Below are 27764 nucleotides of genomic sequence, written 5' to 3' on the forward strand. Positions count from 1 at the left end.
CCTGACCCTGCCCCCTACATGTATGTGCCTTCCAGCATGTTGCACATATATGTGTGTTTTTTATGCCCGTGTGGGCGTCTGGATGTCTGTGTGCGTGTCCTTATGCTGTCACATCTGCTGTTACCAAGGAAACCCCGTGGGGAGGCGAAGAAGTGCCGAAAGGTGTACGGCATGGAGAAGAGAGACATGTGGTGCACAGCCTGTCGCTGGAAAAAAGCCTGTCAGAGATTCACCGACTAATCCAGTGCCCCCTTCCCTTCCCGCGTCTGCGAGATGAGCTCTTCCTCGCTCGAAGCGACGGCTGCAGGCGGACTCTTCCACTGAGGGAGATGAGGGGAGACGGAGCTCTCGGTGCTGCTTCCTCCAGCCCAGCAGGGGGTTCGCCTTCTTTCCAAACACAAAGAGTAAATACAACTGGTGGATTAAAAACAAACAACAACAACAAAAAATCTGCAAGAAAAAAGAACTTTTATGCAGGTTTGGAGACTTTTTCTAAGACTGAAACTCATAAATAAGGAAAATGTTTAAATTGGAACCTTCTGATTTGATTTTTTTTTTTTTTCTCTTGCCATTTTTCACGGCCTCAACTCAAGGTGATGTTTAAAGACTACAAATAAGCTTTTTGATATACGCTGTTGTTCATTATAGGAGCATCATGTAGTCTGCGTCTACTGTTTTTCTGGGGTGGATCCTGACTTTTTGGAGGGTTAACACCAGATTTGCTCGGAAAAGGCCTCTGTAGCATATCCGTTTTTCATTGTCACTGTTTAAGGGACTTCATACCTACCAAAGGCACAACGCCTGTTCACTTCCAACCAACAGTTTTAAGCTAGCATCACTGTCTTCTGCAGCCTTACTGGATATCAACTTTATGTTTAATCACATATTGTTCAATATCTTCTACCTGCTCATTAAGCAAACTTCAGTACAGCCAGCTACACTTCTTGTAATTTTGCAAAGATGCACAAAACGCTCACACACAAGTGGTACAAAAAAGTTTCCCCTTGACTTTCCTAAATATTTTTGCGTTATGTACACAATATATACTTGTACCCTAGAGATATGCACCTTGAAGAAATAAGTCATCTTTTAGAGTATCACTGAAACCACAGCGTATGCCTGAGAGAGAGGATATCTATTTCTTATATAGAGTTTATTTTCAGCAGTGACTTGCTGAAGCAACTAGCAGTTGCACCGTGCAATCAGCAGGATTACAGCGTTTTAATAATGTCTTGCTTTGTGGTTGTCATTGTTATTAAGATGATTTGAGGCAGAAAGGCTCAGCTGATGTTCTTAAAGAGATTGTTTACCACAATGAATGATAACTGCCCTTTGAAACTTTTACTTAAAGTCTGACTGATGTTACTTGTGTATGTAGGTAACTAACAGAGATTGTAATCCAACAATCACTACCTGATGATTAATCAGGCATTTGAATTCATTTCTGACCGTTTTAAATGGAGAGATTAGCCAATCTTTTCTCTTTTGGAATAACTATCACTAACCAGCAACATTTGTAGATACCAAACTTCATAGGAACCGAAACGTTTTCCTATGTTTTTAGTAGATGTTGTGTTGAATGATCTTTTACTCTGGTCTAACATTTTGAAATGAAAAGTGAGAATCAAAATTGAATCAAAGTAAAATAATGTTTCACCGAAGTAGATTTATTACTTGTTAGAAGAGGCCTGTAATACTACATGACTGGCCTGCTTTTCCAAACTTTAGATTTAATATAGGTGGTAGATTTTAGATATTTTTTATATTTCCCTTTCACCAATATTGGCCAATCTCTTGAAAATAGCACCCTTTAATTTTAAGGCCCAATTTGTTACCTGTTTTGCATTTTTAATAATTATCCAAGATCTACAACAATGATAGAAAAAAAATGCAAGTGGTAACCTTATAAGCATTTAATCTTTTTTTTTTAAAATATATTTTGAAAAGATACTCTGCTGAAATTCAGGAGTGTTCCTACAAAAGACAAATACAGTGAAACAAGTCTAAAAACTAGTTACACTTGTCTTAACATAACACATGTAAGGACAAATTAGTAATGGTGATAATAATGATGAAAGTAAAATGTATAACTCCACATCAGTAGTCATAGTTAAGAATGTTTTTAAGTAATACTTACATTCAGAGATCCCCAGAAGAGAGATGAACTTTTATTTTATTATTTTTTGCCCCTCACTCGCAACATATAATTGTTGTTAACTTGCTCTTATTCAGTTCATTTGACAATACTGATCTTTTCAAAATGATAACCCTCTTCCCGTAAACCATAATCAAGTCAAATCAATTTATTTATTTATATCAAACAAATCACAAATTTGCCTCACAACATGTGACGCCCTCTGTTCTCAGAAAACAAAAGCTCTTTAACATGTATTTTGCTGATCTGCTCTCAGAGTCGGGACAGTAGATGTATATTTTTGAGGAGATTCACCTTTGTGCTGTTTGTTAGCAGCAGCAGCAGCAGCTCCTGCTGCGTGTCCTCTACTCTACACTGACCTGACGCGATCACCATAGCAACGCATGACAAACAGTGCCTGTCCTTTCCTATAGACCTTTGTATTTCCTGTTTGTTAATGCAGTAGCTGACAGGAAGTCAACTTGGACCAAAGCTGTTGCCCTAGCAACAGAATGGCAATGAAAAGGTCTATATGAGCAGGCCGCCGAGCATTTCGAGCTGACTCCTCGACTGAGGAACAGTACGACTTCAGACCTCCGTCGCCATAGAAACACCTGTGCTTTCCCCTGTCGCCACAAGGTCGCCCGTGCTGTCTGCTGTTGGCTGATACCACGTCACAGGCGACCAGTTATCACCTCCCTGTGAAAGCTGGGAAGCAGATGCTTGACTGTTAATTGGTGGCGTGGAGTCAAACATATTAAGCACACATGTTAGCTGTAATAGTAGTAAATAATATCTCATTCAGAGCCCGTTATTCACCACGAAAAAGATGTTTCAAAAAGGATTCTGCCTGTAAACCGCTTATTCCAGCGGCATCCCAGATAAGCTTCCGGTCTCTTCCGGTCAGAAACTTCACAAAGTGCCAATGAAAAGAACATAAAAAGGAAAAAAAGGTATACTGACCTTATGAAATTGCACTACGTTGCACTGCGCAAAGACATGTTTTTATACATGGACGTTTTATATACACAAATTTTGAAGTGAAAGAATTTTTTTGGGGGGAGGCGGGGGGTGTCGTCACTGCCCGATAGAATAAATGGGGTGTCAGGGATAAGGGGGTTCTGTACCTCTGGGGTCTCCCATTGTTAGTAAGTGATCTTGACAGTTCATGTCTTGCTCTCTGTGTCAGAGTTATTGTACTAAATATACTGGCTGTTTTAGTGTGGTACTGGGAAGTACAGTGTGGTACTTAGGTTGCCTTTCCTGGGAGGAGTGCCAAGCAGCACCTGCCTTGTCTCAGTGATGGGAAACACCAGTCTCAGTCAGTGGCTACACATTAATGTCTTGATAACAGATGCTTTTACGACGCTTTATTGCCTGGAGTTTTACACACACTTTTTAATCCATAAAGTCCATCTTTGTGCTTATACTTTCTTATTTACATTCTACTGAGCTGAGGTAGTGACTGTGTAGATACTGTTATTAGTGCTGGATACCACTTTTAATTCTACGGTTTGGTTGTTGATGGAGTGTCAAATGCAACCCGTGAGGTCTCTCTCTCTCTCCATCCTTTTAGATTCCACCAGCAGGGTTAGAGGCCGATGCTTCTGCTGGCGAGCAAATAGGACTGTTAGCATGTTTTCAAGTTGTCCGTCCTATTCTTGTAAGTGTGATATCTCAGGAACGCCTTGAGGGAATTTCTTCAGATTTGGCACAAATGTCCACTTGGACTCAAGGATGAACTGATTAGATTTTGGTGGTCAAAGTTCAAGGTCACTTTGACCGTTTTTTGGCCAGAATTCACACGACAAAATACGCTTTTTATTAAATTCCTTCAAAGTCTTCACTACATATATTATGAGTCTGGACAGACGTGGATGTAAACTGCAACTGGACTGGTTTGCAGAGGCAAACAACCGCTAGGCGGTAATTGCAGTTTTCTTTCGAGTTGCACTAAACTGGCCCGTGACGTTCGAGGCTCAAGTTGCATCAATAAGAGCTCGGATTGTGTCATTATGGCCAGAAAGAACTGTGGGTCCAAAGTTGCTCTTGTGGACTTTTAATGGTGATTCAATTACAGCGTTCACCTGTAAAAATGGGAGATGGAGATTGAAGTTAATGGGTGTGAAGGGAAAGTTGATGGAGAGCAGACACGAGACACGCAGTGACGATATAGATGGATTTGCAGTTTCAGGGCTTTCTTGTACATATGCAACATAAAGAGAACCGTGAGGCTTTTTTTCATATATTGTTGTTGTTTTCTTTGTCGTTGTTATCTTGTTATATGAAAAGTAAACTTTTTTTACAGTATAGTTGCTCAGAATATTTTCTTTCATTTTTTTTTTTTTTTTTAAAGTCGATTGAGAAGCTATAGTGAACATAACACGTAAAAGATTCAATGTATATTGTAGCTTAGAGGCAAAGGGGAGAAAAACAAAACCTGTTGAATGTAAAACCTACAAAAACAAAAGTTTCTTTTTTTGTTGTTATACTTGCTGGCTAGTTCGTAGTGAACCTGTAGCGTGTCCTGATTTTGTTATTCAAATCTTTTTTAACACCCACAGCTGTCGCCACACTGCTAAATCATATCAAATAACGCAACCATGCAGTATTGCTTTACTATCTTACTTTGTGCAATGAGATGCTTTATAATGGAACAAGAACTAACTTTTTGATGACACCTGGGCTACTCGCTCACGCTGTTGCTGTTCGTCTTTCTCCCTGCCAAATAGTCATTTTTCTGAGTGGTTATATCGTCGTCGTGGATGTTGTTTGTGGTTGTGACGTTAAGTTGTTGTTAGGCAGGATAACCTTCGACCTTTGGTCACGATGACATTTTTAACCTTGTGGGAATCTTTATCCTGCCCTGCACATTCCAACCGACAGCACGCTTTTTAAGTGTCTTCCACTTGTTTCCTAACAGACATATCCTTCCCGTTTCCCTTTTCACTACAGTGATTCTTCTCTGATGACCCGTTCTCGTCCTATCCAGCTTTACTGTGGTCCCACCCAAGCCTTTATACCCAGTATATTAAGCTAAACTAAACCCTTGAAATGTGCATCAAAAAAAAAAAAAAAGCCTTCATTTTTATTTCCACATGTCTGAATTTAATGTGCTGCTTTCTTGAATGTCAGTTTTCATTTGTGTGTAAACCAGCAGCAGCAGCAAAAGCCAATAGATCTCCTTCCAAATCAAATGTAATGTAATGCATTGCAATGGCAGCTCCACTCAACTCTCTGCTTCTTCTACTGTGCTCTTATCGTCTGTCCAGGCTTTTTTACCCCTCTGTTCTCTCGTTTGATGACCATTTATTTTTTTCTCCTGTTGTGTTTTTACCGAGCCGTACACTGGCTGCTGTGAAAACTGACTCCTGCTTGTTTTCTCATTGATTGATTGATTGATTGTCTGGTTGAGTTTGAGGTTTGTTTTGCATGTCTAGCATCGCTCATTTTGTTCTTATTTTTTCGTTAGGAGATACAACACTGAAGGGTTTTATGTGTTAGATTTCCCCTTTCAGCAACTGATAACCCGAGGCTGATGTTTTGCCTCGTTGCAGCCTGACAAACACACGCGCAGAGCTAAAAGCGTTTTTTTCTTTAGGTAAACGTGACGTCAGCCTCGGGTCTTCACTGGAGGGCAAGATTTCTCCTGTGTGTGTGTGGGCTCGGCCTCTGGTCTTCATTAGCCAGTCCCACGCACACGGAGGAAGCACTTTCTGAGGAGTGGTGCACTCAAGGAGTATTTGTGTGAATGTCAAGCCTATGACTAGCGCTTGAAAAAGATGGATGACCATGTATGATGCTGATAATGTGATCTATGTGATGTAATGTGACGGAAAGAAAATAAACCTGAATGGAAGAAGTCTGCCGTCAGATTTAGTCTTTTTGTATGTATAGCTGAGTAATTATGAATGTGTTTTTATAATCTTCCAAAGCAGGAAATTTGGTAAATCAGTATTCAGGATGAATTCCTTTGTGTCTACTTTCTTTGACTTGTCTATTCTGCCCCCTTGTGGACAACAGGTGGTCATGACAACACTAGTTAGAGTCAAACAGAAGATCTGCACTCTGCATTAAAAAGCTCCCAGCAAGTTGAACTGTGTTTTGATCTAACAGAGAACTTCATCAGGCGTTATCAAGTCACCATCACAACGCAGAGCAGGTGACACCAACCCAGTCATCACTCAGGTGATTGTGATCTGCATGATTGAGAGTCAATCTGCATTGGCCAATCAGAGCAGAGCTGAACAAGCCACATGGGGGACAGAGCACACCTTCATGAACAAAAAGAACTTAAAACAGCAAGATTAATAGTAAACAAGCATATATGAAATAAAAAAATATATAAGCATTTCTTCAGGAATACAGGCAAGTTCAACACCCACATATTAAATACAATACATAAGAGGCTGGGTCAAATATGCATCACAAATTACACAAATCGTCCAAAGAAGGATCATGAAAAATACTACATAAAAAAAAATAGAAAAGGGTAATATATTATTCGCCCAAGAAAAGGTTGTTTTTAGCAATACAGGCAGATTCAGCCTTGCAGTCATCTAGTTATCTTTGTTTTGATCCCTACAACCAAAAAACAAATTGGACAAAACGAAGAAAGTCAAAAGGGCAGGTGGCATCAACAAAAATAAAAATAAACTTTTTTTGTAGAGACAATTAAAATGTTGAAGATATTTGTAAATGTAGGATAAAGTCTGTCAATCATACTTAGAAAAAAAACTCTTGTTTTCTCAAATATAAGCACTTTATAAAAGATTTAAGATCAAAATCAAAATGTCAGAAAGATGTTGATGTCCCCGCCCCTTTTGGGGGGTTTCACGTTAAATCCCAATTTACCTCAGTGTGGATGGGTCATGTTTTAGTGAGTTGAAATGCACAGATACAGGTTTCTTTTGTTTCTAGTGATGACTAGACCCCCCATCTTAGTCAATTAGTCGACTAATCGGTCGTTTTGGTCTTAGTCTAAGATTTCTTTCAACGATTAAGTTTTTTATTCTATTTTCATGCTGAATGACTTATTTCCAATAAACTTATGAGCACATCTCTGGTAAACACAAGATTTAAAGTGGTGCTTTTGTGTGATTCTTTGTGGAGAAACTCAGTTTTACAGATCTATCAATTAAATCAAATAATCGCTTAGTCGACAAAATCGTATGAGTGTTAGTCGACTAAGAGTTTCTTTGGTCGAGGACAGCCCTAAAGTTTTTAAAGAGATTTTTTCTTAGTATGTTTCACAGACTTTATCCAATATTTACAAATATCTTAAAGATTTTGGTTGCTTCTCCAAAAAAGTTTATTTTTATTTATTTGTATATTTATTTTTGTTGATGCAACCTTCCCTTTGACTTTCTTCATTTTCTCCCATTTTTTAAATACATAACTGCAAGGCTGAATCTGCCTGTATTCCTAAAAACAAGCTTTTCTTGGGTGAGTAATATATTACCCTTTTCTGTGTTTCTATGTTGTATTTTTTATGTAGTATTTTTCATGATCAATCTTTGGATGTTTTTTGTAATCTGTGATGCATATTTCACCCAGCCTCTTATGTATTGTATTTAATATGTAGGTGTTTAAAGGAGCAATGAGTAGAGTTGGACTGACAGCTCCCGTTTAGAATGAGTAACAGCAGTCCAAATTCAAAACATTGGAGCAGTTAGTGCAAATCTTTTGCAATTTGGGCATTACCTTCTAGAAAAGACCGCGTTAGCCTCTGGCCAGCAGTAGTCAGAATCACTTCACCGGCTGTGTGTCTCAAAAGGTCGCTGCCTTGATAACCCAGCTGTACGCGGACCACAGAGAGATGTACAAAGGCTTTTCAGGTCAAGTAGGATCTAATGTTGTGTTATCTCTGTTGATCTAATCCGTTTGCTGGCTTCCATGGCTGCAGAAGGATGTGTTTGAGTGTCAATTAGTTTCATGTGTGGCAACGGGATGTTGAAAGGGGCAGTGGACGGAAACACAACGATCCAAAACAAAAACAGACGTTACGGACCGGAGTGGAAATATTCAAAGGACATCATACAGCATTGTTATTGGAGAAACCAGTATTTCAATTCAGCATGTTTCTTTAATCTCTGATGACATTTTATGATTTATTACAGTCAATTTATTACATATTGGTCCTTTAATATGTAGGTGTTGATAGAAGCTGAATTTGCCTGTATTCCTGAAAAAAACATATATTTTATACATTTTTCTCTTTTCTGGTCAATAATATATTACTATTATTTACTATTTCAAAATAGTAGTTTCTGGGATAATGTTTTTTTTTCCAAAGTATCTATGATTTGTGATGTATATTAGACTTAATTTTTTTTGTTGATGTCCCCTCCCCTTCTTTTGATCAATAGAAACAATCAAAAGAAACCTATATCTGTGCATTTCAACTCACTAAAACATGACCCATCCACACTGAGGTACATTGGGATTGAATGTGAAAACCCCCAAAAGGGGCGGGGACATCCACGACATCTTTTTGAAAAGAGAGCAATTCTATATGTTTACTCTTAATACTCGATCACCTGAGGGCCTAAATTTTTGATTTTGATCTTAAATCTTTTTTAAAGTGATTATATTTGAGAAAACAAGAGTTTTTTTCTAAGTATGATTGACAGATTTTATCCTACATTTACAAATCTCTTAAAGATTTTAATTGTCTCTCCAAAAAAGTTTATTTTTATTTTTGTTGATCTTCATTTTGTCCAATTTTTGTTCGGGTTGTAGGGATCAAAACAAAGATAACTAGATAACTGCAAGGCTGAATCTGTCTGTATTGCTAAAAACAACCTTTTCTTGGGCGAGTAATTTTTTTTTCTATTTTGTATTTTTTATGTAGTATTTTTCATGATCCTCCTTTGGATGATTTTTGTAATCGGTGATTCATATTTGACCAAGCCTCTTGTGTATTGCATTTAATATGTGGGTGTTGAAATCGCCTGTATTCCTGAAGAAATGCTTATATATGTTTTTATTTCATTTATGCTTGTATACTATTAATCTTGCTGTTTTTAGTTCTTTTTGTTCATGAAGGCGTGCTCTGTCCCCCATGTGGGCGAAACGTTGCACAGTTAAACTTACTGGGAGCTTTTAGCGTGCAGCTCTTCTGTTTGACTGCTACCTTGATTCTTTCTGATCCAGCAGCACCTGTTGAAGTGTTTTGGATGTGCATACCCTACACCCTCTTCATCACGACAACACTAGTCCCATCAACCCTCCCAACAAAAGGCACAGCACACATGTGTCACTTCTTTACAGCAGCAATTTCAAAATTTATTGAGACTGATTGGTTTTTGCAAATAAAAGTCAAGCTAATTCTTCCACTAAACATGAAGTTAGAAAGAGGCTTGGACGGCCGCTGGGCCAGCCCCAACATCAAAACAGGAGGCTCATGGTTGGCTGTAAAAATGTTTTGTGATCAGTACTATCAACCGAAAAAAAAAAAGAAAAAAAAAATCTGCACAAGAGCACTTAAATCTGCCCGAAAAACAAAAACAGGTGTAAAAACAGGACAGGTTTTTTTGATTATTTAACACATTTTGTTACAAACACAGGTTTATGATAATCATCAATATAAAGTCAGTATCATATTGAACAATATTCCCAATGAAAATAAACAAACCTCAAGCTTCAAGTGTGACCTTTTACAAATCAAAGACCCTCTGAAACTTGAGAAAATAAATAATATATAATAGTAATATAAATTCATATATATGAAGGTATACACACATCACTCTTAGTAGAAGAACAAAATCTAAAGTAAAAAGCGCCAATTTTTGAAATATAGTATAATATAGATATACCCATATCTATGGCTTCATGATTTGCACGTGTGAATCAAGCTATACAGGCTAAATGAGGATTGCAATTTGTACACGTCTAAGAATACCCATATTCATCTGCAGTAGAGCAAACAGTTCCAGTTTTGCATCGTGTGGAATGAGACAAGTTGTGTGCAGATGCCGAAGACGTCGCTTTGGTATGACAAAATGAGCACAGGCATGCAGTTAAGACCACAGAATCAGGGCACAAAAGGTCATCAACACACGGTGGGAAGGAGAATCGAGTCGCCCATCATGATTTGTCTCTTTGTTTTATCCTCGAAAAACATTTTTTGCACCTCTTAACTGATCTTAGTAATCTCTATCCGTCGACACAAAAAACACATATCCATCTCTCGCTCTCACAAGCACACGGGTGAAATGTCATTGAGGCACATATTGAGGGGTTGATGGCGGACGTTTTCCTGAAGTACAACCCAGTATGAGGAAGAAGACATACAGTACAGGTCGTGAGAAGAGCGCAGGGCCGGGGGGAGTCACACATACATCCAGATGTCTCCCACAACAGCACCACAGGACAGAGATTTGTCACCGATCACGGGCTCCTTCCACACCCACCATTGACATTCATTAAAACCCATTGTCTTTCTTCTTTTTTTTTTCTACCCAAAAATGTTAATAAATGGGTCAAACAAAAGCAATAAATAATACAGATAAAATAAAGACAGTTGCCAGACATGAAGAAAGCATCACAAATCAAATTGTATTTGTCAGTGGGGGGGTTATGGGAAGTGCAGTCCATGGCACCTGTAGCAGACAGGCAACAAAATGTGTCCCAGAGTTACTACTGCAGCGCTCACTTTCCCTTTTTTTCAAATAAATGAACTCGATTGAAGCCAGTAAAACATTGGCGAACAGAAACACAGCATGTAGACTGAACACTGTCCAAGAGGAGCGTTTTATCTGCGTGCTGCGTTTCTACGTGATTGTGTTTTCATGCGCTGAGACAGTAGAAACTACAAAAAAAAAAAAAATCAGCTTGGTTTTAAGATGCGATCTTCAAGAGCTAGCCGGTCCTTTCACACAGCCCTTCTTCATATTCACAATAATACCATAACATGTGCACTTTTTCAAAACTGTGACAAATAGTGACAGGTTAAAAAAATAAATTCAAAAAAATAAAAACAACCCAACAACAAAACTGTTTAAACCACAACAATAAATCCCCAAAAAGCACCTGCACACACAGACTGTGAAACGAAAGCACTTCATGTATACAAGATTGTTTTTGGTTCGATATTAATCAATTAGTGTACATTAGTGATGCAAAAGCGTGTGCGGAATATATGTTTCAATCAATATCTAACAGAGAAGTTTGACAGTGAAGTTGTTTTTCCCCCCGCTTGGTAAAAAAAGCAAATACGACAGAAAAAGCGTAAACTGGCACAATAAAAGGTCGATAAAAGCCTTATGGCTTGCTGTCCACAACAAGGCAAAGTATAAAAGCTCTTTTTCTTATACAAGATATAAAATATCAAAAAAAGGAACACACAATAAAGCTTAGCATCCAGCACTTAATAATAATTAATAATAGTAACATCAACAACAGTAACCATTGTTCTGATAATCATAATAATAAGACATGTCGTCTGCCTCACTTGAATTGTCAATAACATCGCCGAAAACATGGAAATAATCTTAGGAAATCAAGATACTTTTTTTTTTGGACACATTCTTGCATACAAACACACATCCAACACACACACACACCCAGAGAGAGAGAGAGAGAGAGAGAGAGAGAGAGAAAGAGAGAGAGAGAAGGAGAAAGAGAGGGAGGAGGGAATGACTTCTCAAAAAAATTAAGAAATCCATAAAGAAAGTTTTTCAATAAATAGCCGTTAAACAAAACAAATTAATATTACACTCTCTACGAATATCACACTCGGAAATTTCAAGCACAATTTTTGATCCTCTTCTTGTTTTAACCTTACAAAGCCGGAGAAAATGAATCACCAAAATAAAGATAAACCATGGAAAGAGGGTGCATATTCTGTATTGAGAAACTAGAATTACATGACTGAAAAAAAAAACTGAAGAAAAAATAAAACAAAGACAGCTCCTCCTTCGGTGTGAGAGACGTGGCTCTCAGGTCCGATCATAACAGTCTCCACTGCGAGAGAGACAGAAAGAGTCAACAGCGAAGGTCACGTGGATCCATTGTTGGATCAGGGAAAGCAGAAAGTCCACGTTGTGTATAAACTCTGACATCCACTCTCTCTGTCTCACACATACTCTCCCCTTTTAAATCCCCAAAAATCGTATGTACATCATCTCCAGTATTTGTTGGAATGGACTGATAGAAACCGTGTGGTAAACTTAAGTGAAGAAAAGGATTAAGGACCCCACTGAAAAGGCATAGGCTATATATAAACAGCAATCTGCACAAAGATTCAGTGATTTCTATATCGTGATAACAGTCAAGAGGACATAAAGTATATCCTTAAAGGTAGGTGCGGTCACCGAGTTGTTTAGGTAAGTAAAGATCAGATCAAAAATGTAAACCACGGGTTCAGGGCTTTGATAGGAGTCAGTTGTCATTAAAGTGCAAGTCTGTGGCAGTAGGACTCTGCGTCGACAGTGTGCCATCGGGCTGCCCGGTCCTCTGACACACACGGAGCTTTGCAATAGATTTAGACTCTCCCTTCACTCGCAGAGAGACACTCTCCCCAGAAACATTACAGCCGAGGTGGAACCAAGACACCACCCCCAACCCCCCCACCCTCCTGGCTTTTTCCCTACACTGTCAGTGATCCTTGGTTTCCATGGTGATTGTGATGGCAAACATACAAAGTTGCAGTCTAGCATTGGCCGTGTCCTTGGCAGCGTCCTCGTTGATTCCTGTTGTGACAGAGTAGAAAAACTACCGGACTCTGGCCTGAACCCTTAAGAAAAAAGAAACACAAAAACACTGCATCAGAAGTAAAGGAGGTAAGCAGAAAAAGCCTCGCACTCGAGCCATCTCTTCTTCTTCTTCTTCCACTATGGCAGTCAAGGTTGAGAATAGCGTGTGTGTGTGTATGTGTGTGCATTTGGAGCGTGTTTACTCGTAATGGTTTTAGATCATTGTCGCGCGTCACCCTACAGCGTTTCCGTTCAGAGGAAGGCCCGCCCACGCTGGGACGAATGGGTAAAGAGAGCAGACGATTCTGCCCGAGAGATCGCAAGAGATCTTCAGAGATTGGTCGCTAACGGGGAGACTGGCGGATTCTAGGAGATCCAGGCGAAGTCCCTCTCGCTCCCGTTCTGCTGCTCCCCCTCCTGTGCCGAGGAGTCGCTCTCCTCCTTCTCATTGTCCAGTGCTCCGTGTGCCTCGGCGGCCATCCCCGAGTCCTTCCACTTCCCTCCTTCCTCCTCCCCTTCTCCCATCATCTCTCCGTCCCCTTCCACCATCATCTCCTCCTCCCCCTCTCCGTCGCCGTCGCACTCCGCCTGATCGTCGTGGAAGCGGTCGCCGGGATACAGCTCCTCCTCCGGAGAGATGTCCCCTCCCACCTCCCTGTTGTGGTCGAGCAGCGCCGCCATGCCCCGGCCAGAGCAGTCGGCGCAGACGCCGTGACGCCGAGAGCCGTGTTTGATTCCAACGCTGGCTGCCGACATGAAGACTCGGCTGCACACTTTACACACGTACTTCTTGTCTTTGCTGTGGACCTGTTGGACGGAAACACATAATTTCAACGTTTTTTATTTGGTAAATGGTGTGATCATACTTGCCAACCCTCCCAAGAAACAAAGTCTCTGAAACTCTGACCCCCAGACCTCCCTGCTTTGGTTTTGAAATCCTCCCTTTTTTTAAGGTCTCAAGGTTGGCAAGTACGGTCTGATCTACCGCCTCCTACTGGTGACCGCATAGCTGCACTCACCAGCGTGTGCCTCTTCATGTGCTCCCTCCTGGTGAACTTCTTGCCGCAGATTTCACAGGGGTATGGCCTCTCGCCGGTGTGGGAGCGCATGTGCCTCTTTAGGATACACTGGTGCATAGCAGAGAAACTGCAGTAGGGGCACTTGAACTTTTTACGGATCACCGTGAAGTCGTTCACTGCGGGGACAGAAGAAAAACAGAAGAAAAAGAAATATTAGCGTTGAAAGAAGCTCTTCTTTTAAATAAACTGAGACGTCACTTTTCAGTTATTGCATTTAATTAGCGGCATGGTCTAGAAATGTACCATCAATTCCCATGGCCACCCCGATCCCAGTCAAAGCTACAGTTGCCCTGGCAACAGCTCTTCCTCCATACTAAAGCAATAAAGGCAAAGAGATACTATAAACACGACACACAACAGTCAGTCTGCCTTAGTTGCTCTAGAGGGTCTCTGCTACGGACAGCAAAACACAGACGGAAAGACAAACACAGACGACAAGAAGGATTGGGAAATAAAATCACACACACACACACACACAGACGCACACAAAGGAAGGCTTCAACAAAGAAATTAAAATAAAACTAATGTTAATACCGTGTCCCAATCTCGTGTAGAGGTCTAGTAAGCCAATTATCTCAAGGTCTAGACTTAAATGGTAGTTAAGCCAGGTGAAGGGCATCCAAGTAAACAGACCGTGTGTGTGTGTGTGTGTGTGTGAGAAACTTTACAGTCAAGGATCAGGACTGGATTTATGAGTACACAAGCACAACACAACTACTGTACATAAAGGAGGGGGATCAAACACACAGCTGAGGGTTCGAAGCTTTAAAGAGATATAATATAATTACCTCCATCTGCAAACCGACTTCTGCTCTGATTAAACACTCGACAGCACAAAAACATGCAAGTACACATCAACCGCACAACACATTTGAGATTTTTTAGAGCGGCAAGTTAAAATGCAAAGACAAGGAAAGGAGTATTTGTGATCGTGTGGATGATGTGCAGGACACATAAAAACTACAGAGAGGTTTTACTTTATTTTCCATCACAGTTTAATTACAGCGTACAAACTACAAGCAGAATCTCATTCTGTTTAGAAAAGTACATATCTGTGTACAGTACATGGGTTTGTTTTGTTCGAGGAGAAAATTATATAATCTAGAATGAAATATTTTTCAATATTTACAACAACACATATTTAAAAAAAAAAGAAATCCACACAACAGCCGTGCAGTATTTGCCATTTCTCCTGATTAGTTCCTGACTTCTCTGAGTCTGTTTCAGCTGCTGGCGAGGACACTAGGTGCTACCTGAGAGATGGGATTTTGTATTGGAAAGGATTTGGCATTTGGGAGTTCCCTGTGTGTACGTACACACACAACAAATTTTCCCAATAGACACCAGTTCTGCTTTTACTGAGCACATAGAAACTACAGTTCTATGTGTTGGAGTGACCGTGGGACATTAGAGGGAAACTCTTCCCTTTGGGTGTAGTACTCACAGTATGGGTGTACACACAATAAACCTTTATCCTGTATCAGGAAATATCTCGGTTTATAGTCGCAGGCCTGCTGTAAACTCAAGAGGAGAATATTTTTGGCAGAAATTGGTGTGAATTTACATTAGCAGTGATTTTGAAGCCAGTGTTCATGCAGCTCTGCAACACCCTCCGCCATCTCCCTTATTCCTCTCCTGCATTTTCCCCAGATAACATTATCTGTCTGCAGCCGTGACATCACTAAGCTCATCTGGTTTAAGGGTCATCTGCCCCTTCGGTCCACACTTCCTCTTCAGATGAAGAGGTCAGGGGTTAAGAAGGGCCGGAGCCGCGAAGGACCAATTACTGTCCAGCTCCAGCCACTAGAAGACTTACAGATCTGGGACAGAGGAGATGGACACACAGAGAGAAAATGACACCACCCAACCCCCCATCTGAGCTGCTACTGGTCTATTGTTTTGGCTGGCTTTGTCTCGTTCGGCACATCCCCTCCATCTGCACTGATCTGACAGCGCTGACTGAAGGTAATCATGTCAGAGTGATGACTGAGGACGAGCACCTACGTGTCCAGTGGGGATGGTGATACAGTTACGCTTTTTCTTTGAGTTTCAGATTAAAGAAACACAGTGTTTTAAAAAAAAATAATTCAGTTTTATTCTATTTTTTAATATCTGTTGAGGTGCACTACCACCGGCAACAGATATAATCCGATTTGATTTTGCTGTAATGCTGCGATTCTGCAAAGTTCCTGCAGGTGGTGTGGTTGTGTGGGCTGTGAGATCACAGTGAAGCCTGAGAAGTCTTTGTGCCCTTAATGCAGTGGTGGACACAAAGATAAAGATCTCTCTGCCTTAAAAAGGAGAGAAGAGTTTAGTCAGACTGGTGACTGGTGACGGAGAGCCAGACGAGTGGTTTAGGTCGGGGGTGGTGAGGCGGAAAGACGCCACAGCGTCTCTCCACCCGGCACCGCCACGGAAAGTTATTCACCTGTCAATGGGTCCAATCAGTGTAAACTATTTACAAAGACAACTTTATAAAACTACTTATAATTTCAGAGCATGTTTGCATAGCAAGTGTGCATTGTTGACATGTAAGCTGTCAATTCATGTTAAAAAATAATATATTTAACAAGTTGTAAAAAAAAAGAAAAAAGAGAGGTGTCCCTATAGGTGTTTATAATCATGTCAATAGATTTTATATGATTTTAAGGGAGTTCTTCCCTTCTCAGTGCAGTGACGCCACAGAGCGTTTTTGGCATGAACGTACAACACTGAGTGAGGACGCGCTGCTGACTGATGGGTATGAATGTGTGCACATAAGCCTCAATTTTCCACATTGATACTGAGATCATGATTGTCAACTTTCATCTCCTGAGAGAGCCTCCACAGTGAATCCATAACCCCACCCTGAGACATTTCCATCCCAGTGCCGCCTCCCAGCACGGCTCCTGGCACCGACCCCACCTGGCAGCACACTTTCACATGTGTCGCCAGGTTCTTCTGGGTGCTAAACGCCTTGGCACAGGCGGGGCAGGTGTGCCCTCGCTCCTTGGAGTGCACCGACGACAGGTGCCTGTGCAGGTCCGTGCGGTCTCGGAAGTGTTTCAGACAGTACGCGCACTGCATCAGCTTCTTCTTGAAGTGGATGGTCTTCTCGTGGCGGTCAGCGTTGGATTTGAGGGTGAAGCTGGCGGGGCACTGGGAGCAGAGGTAGCGCGCCGGCGTTGGCTCGGCCGCCGCGGGGCGGTAAAGAGGCTGGTGGAAGTGGAGAGGCTGGTGGGATTGTGACTGGTGATGGGGCTGGGCGAGTTGGTGGTGGGGACCCCGAAAGCTGGGCCAGTCCAGGGACAAAGCCATCAGAGACAGGGTGTGGCGGTACTCGTGTTCCCTGAGATGCTCCAGGCTGCTGAACAGCCGTTTGCACAGGGAGCAGGCAAACCCCTGCGAGGGCCAGGCACCAGGCTCTGGCAGGACTCTTGTCCCTGACCCAGCCTCTTCGCCCAGCCCTTTAGTCCCTCTGCCAGCCTCGGACACTGACGCAGGCACAGCCGAGCCACCAGCGCAGCTCTCATCGCCCATCTGATCCCTCTCGACGGGAGACTGGTCACCTTCCAAGGCTGAGATGGCGAGAAGAAAAGCGAGAGAGAACGTGAGAGAAATAAAAAAAAAAAGGTACAAACTCGAGTCTTTTAAGTGACATACTTCAAGTTTAAAGCCTGAACCGTACCTGTGCTGTATTCTCTCCTGTCTTCTTTATATTTCACACCCTCCTGTAAGCACAAAACACCCCGTTATGACAACACACACACATTCATACAGTCTGTATGGATTGTTGTCTGGGCATGCAGGAGGCAGGCAGGTGAAGACAACCTTTTTTTTTTCACACACGAGAAAACAAAGACATGAAAAAAGAACACATAGAGAGATTAGAATGATTTAAAGACACAAATAAATTGTTAGAGATTAGCAAGCAAACAGAAAAAAGTAAATAGCTGACAGTTCCTGGATGCTAGAGACGTCCTATGAGACGCAGAATAAGCAGTTAGGTTGATCTACAGTATTAATAATATTATCTGCCTGATACAGCAAGGTGCACCTCTCCCCTCTCTTTTCTCTCATCTACATCCCATCTAAACTCTATCCTTCCTCTATCTACTCCTGCCATTCCTTCACCCCTCCTCCCCCCTACCCTCCTCCTCCTCCTCCTCCTCCTCCTCCTCCTCTCTAAGAACAGAACACCATGCACTGGGCAAACAGATGGCTTGTCCGCAGAGATAGGGAGGCTTGTTGGGAGGCAGGTCCACTGAAATCAAATGCTGCTCCTAAAACGCTCACCCGCACACACACACACACACACACACACACAGACTGGCACGAAACTCACATCCACACATGCTCATACCGCCACGCTCACACACACGCCCACACGCTCATTCACACACACACACACACACACACACACACACACACACACACACACACACCGAACAGAACAAACAATTTCCTGGGCTTGCGAGAGCAAACCTCTCATTGTCTACTTGTATTGATTCTACTCAGTCCCATCTCACTACCTTGCCCGTTATCTGCCATCTATGAGCACGCGCTGCCATTGTGACCAGATGTGTCATCTCTAATGTAACCGCTGTAAACTACGTTACCGCTAATGCTGAGCAAAGACTCCTGGGCCTTGAAGGTGAATTCGGGTCTAGCTATATTAAAAAAGAAAAAGATGATATGAAAAAAGGGAGACAAGAGTGAAGAATTTGAAAGGAGGAGAAAGCAAACAAAGCATACAGAAGAAGGAAGACAAACAAAAGAAAACAGTGTAGCAGGAAATATGCCAGATTCCACACAGAGAGATACAGAGAGAGGGGTTGAGCGGAGGCTTTCCAGTGATGAAAAATAACCCCATTAACCCCCATCATAAAGACCCCACCCTCCCACTACGTCACCGGTCACCTTCTATCCTCCGTCGCCTCAACCCCCCTCCGTGTGTTTACAGAAACAGGGTGAAGCTGCCCCCCCTACATGCATCTCCTCTTACTCTAACAAACTTTTTATCTGACTGGAGGAGCGCTACCCAGAGAGCAGCCTCTGCCCTGGAGCTGAGCCAGGCTCTGTGTGCTTACCTCAGGCGAGGTGGAGGGCTCCGGGCCCTCGGGGGCCTCTTCCACTTCCATGTCCGACCCTTCTGAGCGCAGCGGGGGTGCCCCGGCCCGCAGACCGGGGGCCTCCAGGGGCCGAGGCTCAGAGGGGTGCAGTGGCGTGGGTGGAGTGGGTGGGTAGTATGTTGATGATGATGGCGGTAGTGGTGGTGGTGGTGGTGATGGTTGAGAAGGAAGAAGAGGAAGAGGAAGAGGAGGAGGAGAGGAACCAGCCCCCTGTTTGTTATGAATAGTGGCCCCCGTGGCCCCTGGCCGGAGCGTGCTGCAGTAGTTGTTGGAGCGGAGCCCTGAGGAGCACAGGAAACGAGTCTCACCCACCCACTCACGTACAACTGCAACTCTGCTAGCAGCTGGCCACCAGAACACAACGGGAGAGAGTGGGCAGGGGGGCACACAGAGGCTGCCAGTGCTGCACTATCAAACACTACGGAGAGGGGGAGGAAGAAAAACTCTGAAGTTTCACTTTCCACCAGCCGAGGGGAAAGGGCTAGGGCTTCTTCTCTTCTCTCTTTCTCTCTCGGCTTCTTTCGCTCCTCTGCTCTCCTTCTCCTTCCACCCACATGCGTGCGCAGAAGGATGGCAGTGTGTGTGTGTGTGTGTGTGTGTGTGTGTGTGTTTTGTGTGAGAGAGTAAAATGCATATAAGGAGAGGGCTCGAGGATCCTCTGTAGCGTGGAGGGAGATTGTTTTGGAGAGGAGCCATCTTGCAGCTCAAGTGAAGACTTTTTGTACACGCAGGGTAAAGGACGACTACATCGACCATGTAAGATGTTTACCGGCAACAAGTTGAGGCACGCTGGATGAAGAATTTCAAATTTCTCACAGAGCCTTTAGCTCTCTATAACTATTCACACTGAAGCGTTTTTTTTCTGCTACATTAATATCACCATTAGCTGCTACATCTCTTTCTTTTCTCATAGTGAATCAAAGTGTTGCAGGTTATTCTGGATATGTGTGTGTGCGTATGCGGGTATGTGCGAGTGTGGGCAGCGTTTTTTTGGGGAATGTCTCCAGAGTTATGCAGTGGGTTAGCCATTCATTGCCCTCCTTTGCACAACGGACAGAATCACACAACCATGAGGCTCGACCGTGGACGGATTCCTGGAATGTTAAACTACCGCGCCCGACACTCCCCACTCCCACTTACTGAGAACACACACACAAATGCTTTAACTCCCCGTCTCCTCTTCCCTACCCCCGGCAGCGACGGGAGGAACAACATTAAGAGGGGAGGCAGAGAGTAAGGAGATGAGCTACAGGTGTGAGGGAGCAGCTCATTAACAAATGGACACTTCTCAGGAAATCACGGAAGAACTACGTCGACAGTCTCGGTTCGAGCTTCTTGAAGAATTCCATCATATGACTGTCATTTTTTTTTTTTTTGCAATCTCGTCTCACTTGAGTTTAATATTGCAGTCGTGTCTGGCAAGATGTAAAGAATACAAATAACAGCAGGCTGACTCACTGCACAGCGACACGACATTAATGTAGAGAATTACTTAAACACATTTAGAGAAACTAAAACACAACCTGCGTGCTCTCCTGCACCTGCAATCAGAGCGGGGTCAGGACCTGTCAGGTCTGTTTAGGCTTTAGAGAGGCAATTACTGTAAGCTGGCTGACCAATTCCCAATAGCTAATCAACTAAAACTCGGTAAGTCTGTTAGGAGGAGTTCACCACGGCATAAACGTTAAATGGCACTCCCTCTGGACAGTTTGACTCTCTTTTTATTGTTTTAATGATGAAGGAAAAAAAAACCTGGATTTGCATGTAAAGTTTAGTGGATTAGGTGACCTTTAATGGAAAATCTCTTTATCTACCTTTACATTTGCTGTTCTTCCTTTCCTATTGCGTTTCAAAAAAGGGAGGCAGAGAGTATGCTGTTGCAACATAGGAGCCAAATTTTCAATCTGAAAAGTCACTTCCACCAGATTTGTGTCACAATCATAAATAAAAACCCTCCGGAGAGTAGCTATGGAGCCACTGGGAGCTAACTGTACGAAGTGAGTCAATGTTCAAAAGTAGATGTGAAGTGATGAGAGCAGGCGGCAGAGAGAAAAGTTCAATAATGTCAGTATGATGCCTGTAGTTAATTGGATGTTCTTTAGAGCCGGTGCGCGGTGGCAGCGTGGACAGGTGCGCGGGGACGGTCCGGCAAAATCCATTGTCTGGCATTGATTGGCTGACGCACAAAAGGGGGTAGCGGGGCCAAATCCCAATGATCTTAATTGGATTCAGGAAGCTGATTGACATACAGACTGTGCCAATGGAGTTTGGCATTCCACATGCTGGGAGGGTGCGGTGCGTGTCCCATGCAAAGGATGTGCAACGAGAGGAGCCGCCGCAGGCCTTCGTCAACAAGATCGGATCGGTTTGAATTGTATTCAACGGTTAAACTGTAGGACATTAATTCTCCAATTTTGGATGTATGAATCTTTAGGAGAAGCATGTTTTATTAAACAGAAGAGAGAAGGAGAGAAACAGGAAGAGGGAGGTGGGGAGGGGGCCTTTTGCTGATATCCAGTGGTCTCTCTTGAATTGGGCCAGGTGACCTTGCTCCACCTCCTCTCTGCCTAGATCAATACTTTCCCAGGATTTGAAACCAACGCACTTTGATGCTCCACAGCCGAAGTAAAAGAAGGGGGGAAAGAGACGGGAGGGAGACAAATAGGGAGGAACTGCAGGAGCCGGCCAGAAGGGGAGGGAGCGAGGGAGAGTGTGAGGGATGAGTGTTAAGGAGGGGTGAAGGAGAAATGGATGGATGGATGGCGTGAGGGGGAGTACAGGAGGGAAAAAAAGGACAGGAAGGATGTTAAGCAGGGGTGAAGGAGAAGCAGGGAGGAGAGGGGAAAGAGGGCTGAATGGAGGGAGGGAGCAGCGATCTGTCAAACCAGGCAGACTTATCCTCCGCCCAGTAATCTGAGGTACAGTGTTTGTTTATTTTCTGTCCTCATTTAGACACAGGGACAGACCCGGAGAGGGAGGGGAGGCTGTTGGCCATCGCGACGAGCCCATTTCCCCAACCCCTATTGTGTTGTGAATTCAAAATAGGGTCTGGCTAACCGAAAAACCTCCCTGAGGTTTCTTTGGTGAACAACTGAAATGCAGCCATAAGACGTGTTATTTTTCCCATGCAGGATAGCAAATGATTTACATTCTCTGAATTCTCCGATTGATATAGTAAAGGCTGAGTGTAGCTGTAAAGTGTGTCTTCTTCTTCTCTCCTCTGGAGCTCGTGAGGCTGTCTATCTGTGCTGTGACAGCATCTGATTCTCCTCTTTAAGCCAACAGAAACATCTCAATCCCACACACTTAACACTTGCACAAAGGGGGTTGATGTGACGTGACGTGCGCGCGTGTGCGCGCAACTGCAAACGCGTGTGTGTGTGTTTTGGTCTATTCAGTCTTGGCCCCCGTCTTTTATTTTGTATAGGTGAGTGGGGCTCAACTCAAAAGGCATCACTCGGCTCTGAGTTGTACCCTTCCTTTGCTTTTCTTCCGCTCACAAAGACAGGCACAACTCGGGACAAAAGATCCAATTACTAGCCAGTAAAAGCAAGGAGACACAAACACACTAGTTGCACGCACACACACAAATGTGCCCACGCGGACATGGACTCAAGCAAATATACGCTGGCACACACACACATACACGGAGATACACACATGTAGACGCTGACAGTTTCTCACTGAAGGAAAAAAAACGGACTGAACGAAGGAACTAATCTCTTGTTAACGTGGACAAGTTAAGCACAAATAGGGATGTTTTTTTAATCTAATATTGATGCGGTTGGAAAATGGTTTATTCCAAAGTAAGTGGAGGCTTTTAGTGGAAGATCTTAGCTGATATGTTGCTACATATGTGGTGAGGTATTCAGACATTCAAAGACAAGAGGAAGGTTATTATAAACAAACTATTCATATATAGTAATATGCATAATCACAAAAAAAAACATAATAACGGTTTCATTTCTATGGTTTGTTATAATCCATTTTATCTGACATGTTAACATCTCTATCTTAATTTTATGGTTATTTTTATGGATACGATTTTAAATGCTCCTTATTTTGAAGGTGCTTTTGACAGGATGTAAACGGTTTGTGCCGTAGTTGATCAGAGCAAATCGCTTCATCGTTTTTGCTGCTGAATATATAGTCAGTAATAGCTGAACAGTTGCTGTTGTGTTATGTTGCTGCCGTGAAAAATACAGCCGTAGACCCACTGATACGCACAAAGAAACTGTCACATAAAACCAAACAAATTTTTCTCACGAAAGCGAGAGCGATCCCAGCAAAATGTTCTCTCACTGAGTCACCGCTGACTAGTCATCACTGGCGTTGCCACACAAACTCTTTACACACTCGAGTGGCACCACACACACACACACACACACACACATACACACAGTAATCCAAAGACTGATGAGGGAAAATACTCTGCAGCAGAGGAAGTGGATACTCATGTCAAAAGCTTGTATGTTTTATATCTCACAGGTGACCACATGAGCAGGTACTCCAAAATACAGTAGCAGTTTGGGTAAGTTATAATGAGGTGTGTGTGTGTGTGAGAGGAACAATGGGTGTGAGCACAGTGTGAGTAAATAGTGACTTACAAGACAGGGAGTGTGTTCCTTTGGGCAGGTACTCGAACAGCAAGGGGTTATCATCTCCCATCATCTCAGCCCGCAGAGACAGCAGGCTGTTCTTACTCATCAGCGCCGCCTTCAGATTGGCTACGGACGAGATGGTCACGCCCCCGCCTCCTCCGCCGGCCTCCTCCGACTCGTTGGGACCCAGGTAGCTGGGCTCTGCGGCGAGGGGCTCTTCCTGTTTGAGGAAGAAGTCGAGGCGTTCGCCGCGGCTGTCTGAGCTGTTGGGTTCGGTCACGTCTGCCCCTGGAAAAAAGAGATGACGTAACGTGAGGCTCTTCACAAACTAAAGCAGGGGAATTCAAGTAGGTGGCGAGGGACAAACATTTCACACAGCATTGTTTTAATCTAATTAGAGGGATTACATGGCTCTCTATAGGATGCCACTCTTGGATTTGTGAAACCTTTTCAAAGGGGATAAAAAAAATCCAACATTGTGCTTGAATAGTTGTCACTTTTTTTCAATTTAAGGGTTTTACCCGACAGTGATAACAGCATATTAAACCAATTCTTTCAAACCTCTGAGCCGAGTCATCGTTTACACCCAGTGTTTTCGGCAGCAACGCGTCACCGCTCTGAATCATCTCTCTCTCCTCGACTCCCTAACATACCTCATCATCACCAGTCAACAAAAATACAGGGAGATCATAAAGAGAGAGAAGTGGTAGTGGTGGTGTGTGCGTTACGTCTCTATGTGTGTGTGTTTAGCCGTCAGTGTCATTGAAAGCAGAGTGTGTGGAGAAGCTGTCAGCGGTAGACATGTCGCTGGAGGTTCCACTGTAAGATCTACAAGACTGTCAGACCACACTGCTGACGACAGCTCCGCTCAACACACACAAATATGGACACACTTTCATTGCCTCCTAATTGACATTTAACTGATGACAGGTTGCTTTTCTCAAACAAAGACTTCGACAAAAATACACATCGCGCACATCACAGGCTCGGAGACTTTGAAAGAACGGCTTGTCTACACCTAAAACAAACACAACTTCTGAGCGCTAATGCAGACTTGAGAGTGTGCGTAATTATGTGTGATTGTTCTGGACAGAAACCTTTCTGACTTCATAATATATACCGCTCCACAAAGCCAGTGCAATGACAGCTAAAAAATAAAAAATCACACTTAAAGCTAATGGGGAATAAACAAAAGTGGAGACAGAAACAGGGGTGATGCGGGGGCGCGGAGAGCAGAAACGAACGGAGAAGCGAAGGAGACAGAAAGAGTGGAAAAATAAAAAATGGGAGCGAGAGAACAGAATAGCCCTATTGTCCATTTTAACTAGAGTCAGGTAGCGCTAAGTGTTTCCTGTGCAGCCCGAAGCTCGTCTGCTGCAGGGGGAGTCAAGGTGACAGAGACAGTAGTTTGCCTCCACGTCTGGAATACCGATGGGTATACAGCCTCTTCACAGCCTACTGGGTCAATGTTGACCACTCTGTCTCTCTCACACACACACACACACACACACACGGTGTCAGTCATTTTTCATGCTCAGTATAGATAAATGATCACAGATCAGATGGATGGATACACACTCTGTATGCACGGCTGCACATACACGCGTAGATCTGAAAGGTGTAGAGATACGCGTGAGATATTGAGGACGATGTGGGGCGGGGGAGGAGATGGGGCGCGACAGATAAGAGTGACACACATACGGAGTAATCAGCGGCCATCAAACTACTCTTTGGAAGATATAAAAAGAGGAGATAAAGTAGGAGGAATGAAGGCAGAAGAGAGGAGGCATGCACGGAAAGAGAAAGAGAGAGGAAGGCAAAAAAAAAAAGGCAGGGGAGTGTAAAAAGCGGGGGTGTCGAGCTGTGGAGGAAGCACAGAAGAGACACACAAACATGCATCCACGCACACCCCCGCCCCACACACACACACACACACAGAAAGTTAATTAAGGAGGGGGTGTAGGGGTTGGCGCAAGGGGCACGAGGTGCAGGAATTCATTAGAGCTCTGCCCCCTCCTTCAGTGGGCAGCCCAGCAGCCACAAGAGTCAATCAATAACATAGATCTGCTGTGGGCCAACAACAAACACACACACACACACACACACACACACACACACACGTATGTGGAGAAAGGAGAGGCAGACAAATGGAAGGAGAGGAAGCGAGGGAGAGGGAGAGAGAAAAGAGGGTCACCTCTGACCCCCATCTCCCTCCACTCATCTGTTCATTGGACGAGCGAATGACCCCTGACCACTTTTCCCAGCATCCCCTGGACACGTGCATGCACAGATGGAACATGTCCGCCCCCCTCGCAGTCATACAGTAACAATGCTTCAGTCACACACACGCTGCAGATTTGAGTTACGGAAAGGCGATTGCTTCGTGATTTCAGTCAAAATTGTGAAAAATGTGTGAAATTAACATCTGTGCTTTACACGTTGTAGCGGAGAACTCTCTCCGTCCTGCTGCCAAACACTCTGCCGTGCAACATACAAGTATCCTGCTTTCTGAGGTTTTATCCGCATTTCCGAGACCAAGCGTGAGATATTAGAAATTAGTATTCGGGCTGACCACAAACAGGCTTCTGCGCCACATAATCGGAATATACCACGTAATCCTCCTTCACTTATGTAAGCTCTATCGGGCCCTGCGTAGATGGTGTGTTACTTAAACCTCATCCTGTTCCGACAGATAAAATCATTTACCACACCAGAAACAGTCGCACCTAATCCCATGCACGCAGCTTATGGATTTCATCATACGTGTGCCGGGTTTCTCCGAGGATTTGCAGACACACATATTGTGGCGTCTTTTCAGAGGCAATAGGTTTATCGGGAGTTTCAGAGACACTGCGGTTACATCATCCCTTTGTACACACATATGCTGAGTGTTAACGTACTGCTTGTCATGAGACAACCTATGAATTTCAATGGCAGGGGATATGGCTTTGAACTGCATGGTCAGATACAAAAAAACAATAGCATCTATTTTTTTACTCCCCCTCCTTTCTTCTGCCTTTACAGTGCGGCGGTCTCAGTACAGTGAAGGGAATTTTCATTTTCCCCTTCATAAAAGAGTCCGAATAATTTAGATTTCTGCTTTCTGAAGAGATCCTCCGTTTAATTTGGTTGCCATGGTAGCCGGGCACCCTTGGCTTCAACATTTATGCTAAATAAAACCCCCTTTTAAAAGGAGAGACAAATATGTGGAAATGGTGGTTCTCTTTGTTCATGTGTGTGTTTGTGTGTGTTGTGTGTGTGTGTGTGTGTGTGTGTGTGTGTGTGTGTGTGTGTGTGTGTGTGTGTGTGTGTGCACGCGTGAGCGATGCTGCGAGCTATGTGGGGGCTTGAGTGGGAAAAAGCAAAGGCGGAATAAGACTTGGAAGCCTTGGAATAAAAGATGTGTGTGTTGAACTATACTTCAAATGTGTTGTGAGGGATACTGTATTTATCATCCATTGAGAGAGTTACGGCTAATGGATAGAAGATACTGTTTTATGGCGCTGTGGTTGGAGGCTGCACTGTATATCTGAGTTAAGTGTGTGTGTGTGTGTGTGTGTGTGTGTGTGTTTCACAAGGGGAGTTGTATTATTAGAGAGCCCGCTTTGACGCAGTAAAGAGGAGGAAAGAGAAGGCCTGAAAAGGGAGGGTAGGGTCAGCTGACCCGGTTTGACCCGTGATCTTCTGTTCTGATTGCGTTCAAGGAGTGTGTGTCCATGCGTGTGTGTGTGTGTGTGTGTGTGTGTGTGTCTCAACAAACACCTCCTTCCCCTCTAAATGAACACTGTTGTGTGAGGGAGTTTCCATTTTCCAAAAAATGCAGGTTTTTGATAGATAAATGGATGTAAATGACCGCTACACGCTCACATCATGACCTGGTTGCTGATGGACACACTCCTTTTACACCTCCAGTTTCACACACACACACACACACACATACACACACACACACACACACACATCACGCCTTCAAATCAACAGAGACAGTAGCCAAACACAATGGAGAGAAAAAGTCCAGGGTGGTTAAGCAACGAGTTACTGAGGCTTGTCGACCACAAGAGAGCTGTCAGAGAAGAAAGTAGGGCTTGTGTGCATGTTTGAGTATGGGAGTGCAAACAAAAGAGAAAGACTCTCTCACTGTG

The 27764-nt window shown here is 43.4% G+C and overlaps 2 protein-coding genes across 8 annotated transcripts in view; one reads left to right on the top strand and one right to left on the bottom strand.

Annotated features, from left to right (window-relative positions):
- Nucleotides 1–5996, top strand: part of slc2a4rg (SLC2A4 regulator) — a 46574-nt gene extending 40578 nt beyond the window's left edge. For all 4 annotated transcript variants that reach the window (XM_074644079.1, XM_074644081.1, XM_074644080.1 and 1 more), the window contains one exon: nucleotides 129–5996. In XM_074644079.1, the coding sequence (XP_074500180.1) occupies nucleotides 129–240 (112 nt within the window). In that variant the 3' untranslated portion in view covers nucleotides 241–5996. The remainder of the gene's footprint in view (nucleotides 1–128) is intronic.
- A 3396-nt stretch (nucleotides 5997–9392) lies between these two features.
- The window catches only part of zbtb46 (zinc finger and BTB domain containing 46), a 65992-nt gene continuing 47620 nt past the window's right edge, over nucleotides 9393–27764 (bottom strand). For 2 of the 4 annotated variants that reach the window (XM_074644087.1, XM_074644088.1), the window contains exons 4-7: nucleotides 23629–23910; nucleotides 18980–19302; nucleotides 17578–17620; nucleotides 14036–17467 (exon numbers count right to left, since the gene is read on the bottom strand). In XM_074644087.1, the coding sequence (XP_074500188.1) occupies nucleotides 16674–17467; nucleotides 17578–17620; nucleotides 18980–19302; nucleotides 23629–23910 (1442 nt within the window). In that variant the 3' untranslated portion in view covers nucleotides 14036–16673. The other 2 variants (XM_074644086.1, XM_074644089.1) reach the window with 2 other exon arrangements.

The sequence above is a fragment of the Sebastes fasciatus genome, chromosome 8 (genome assembly GCF_043250625.1).
Source record: "Sebastes fasciatus isolate fSebFas1 chromosome 8, fSebFas1.pri, whole genome shotgun sequence".
In the NCBI taxonomy this organism is placed as follows: domain Eukaryota; kingdom Metazoa; phylum Chordata; class Actinopteri; order Perciformes; family Sebastidae; genus Sebastes; species Sebastes fasciatus.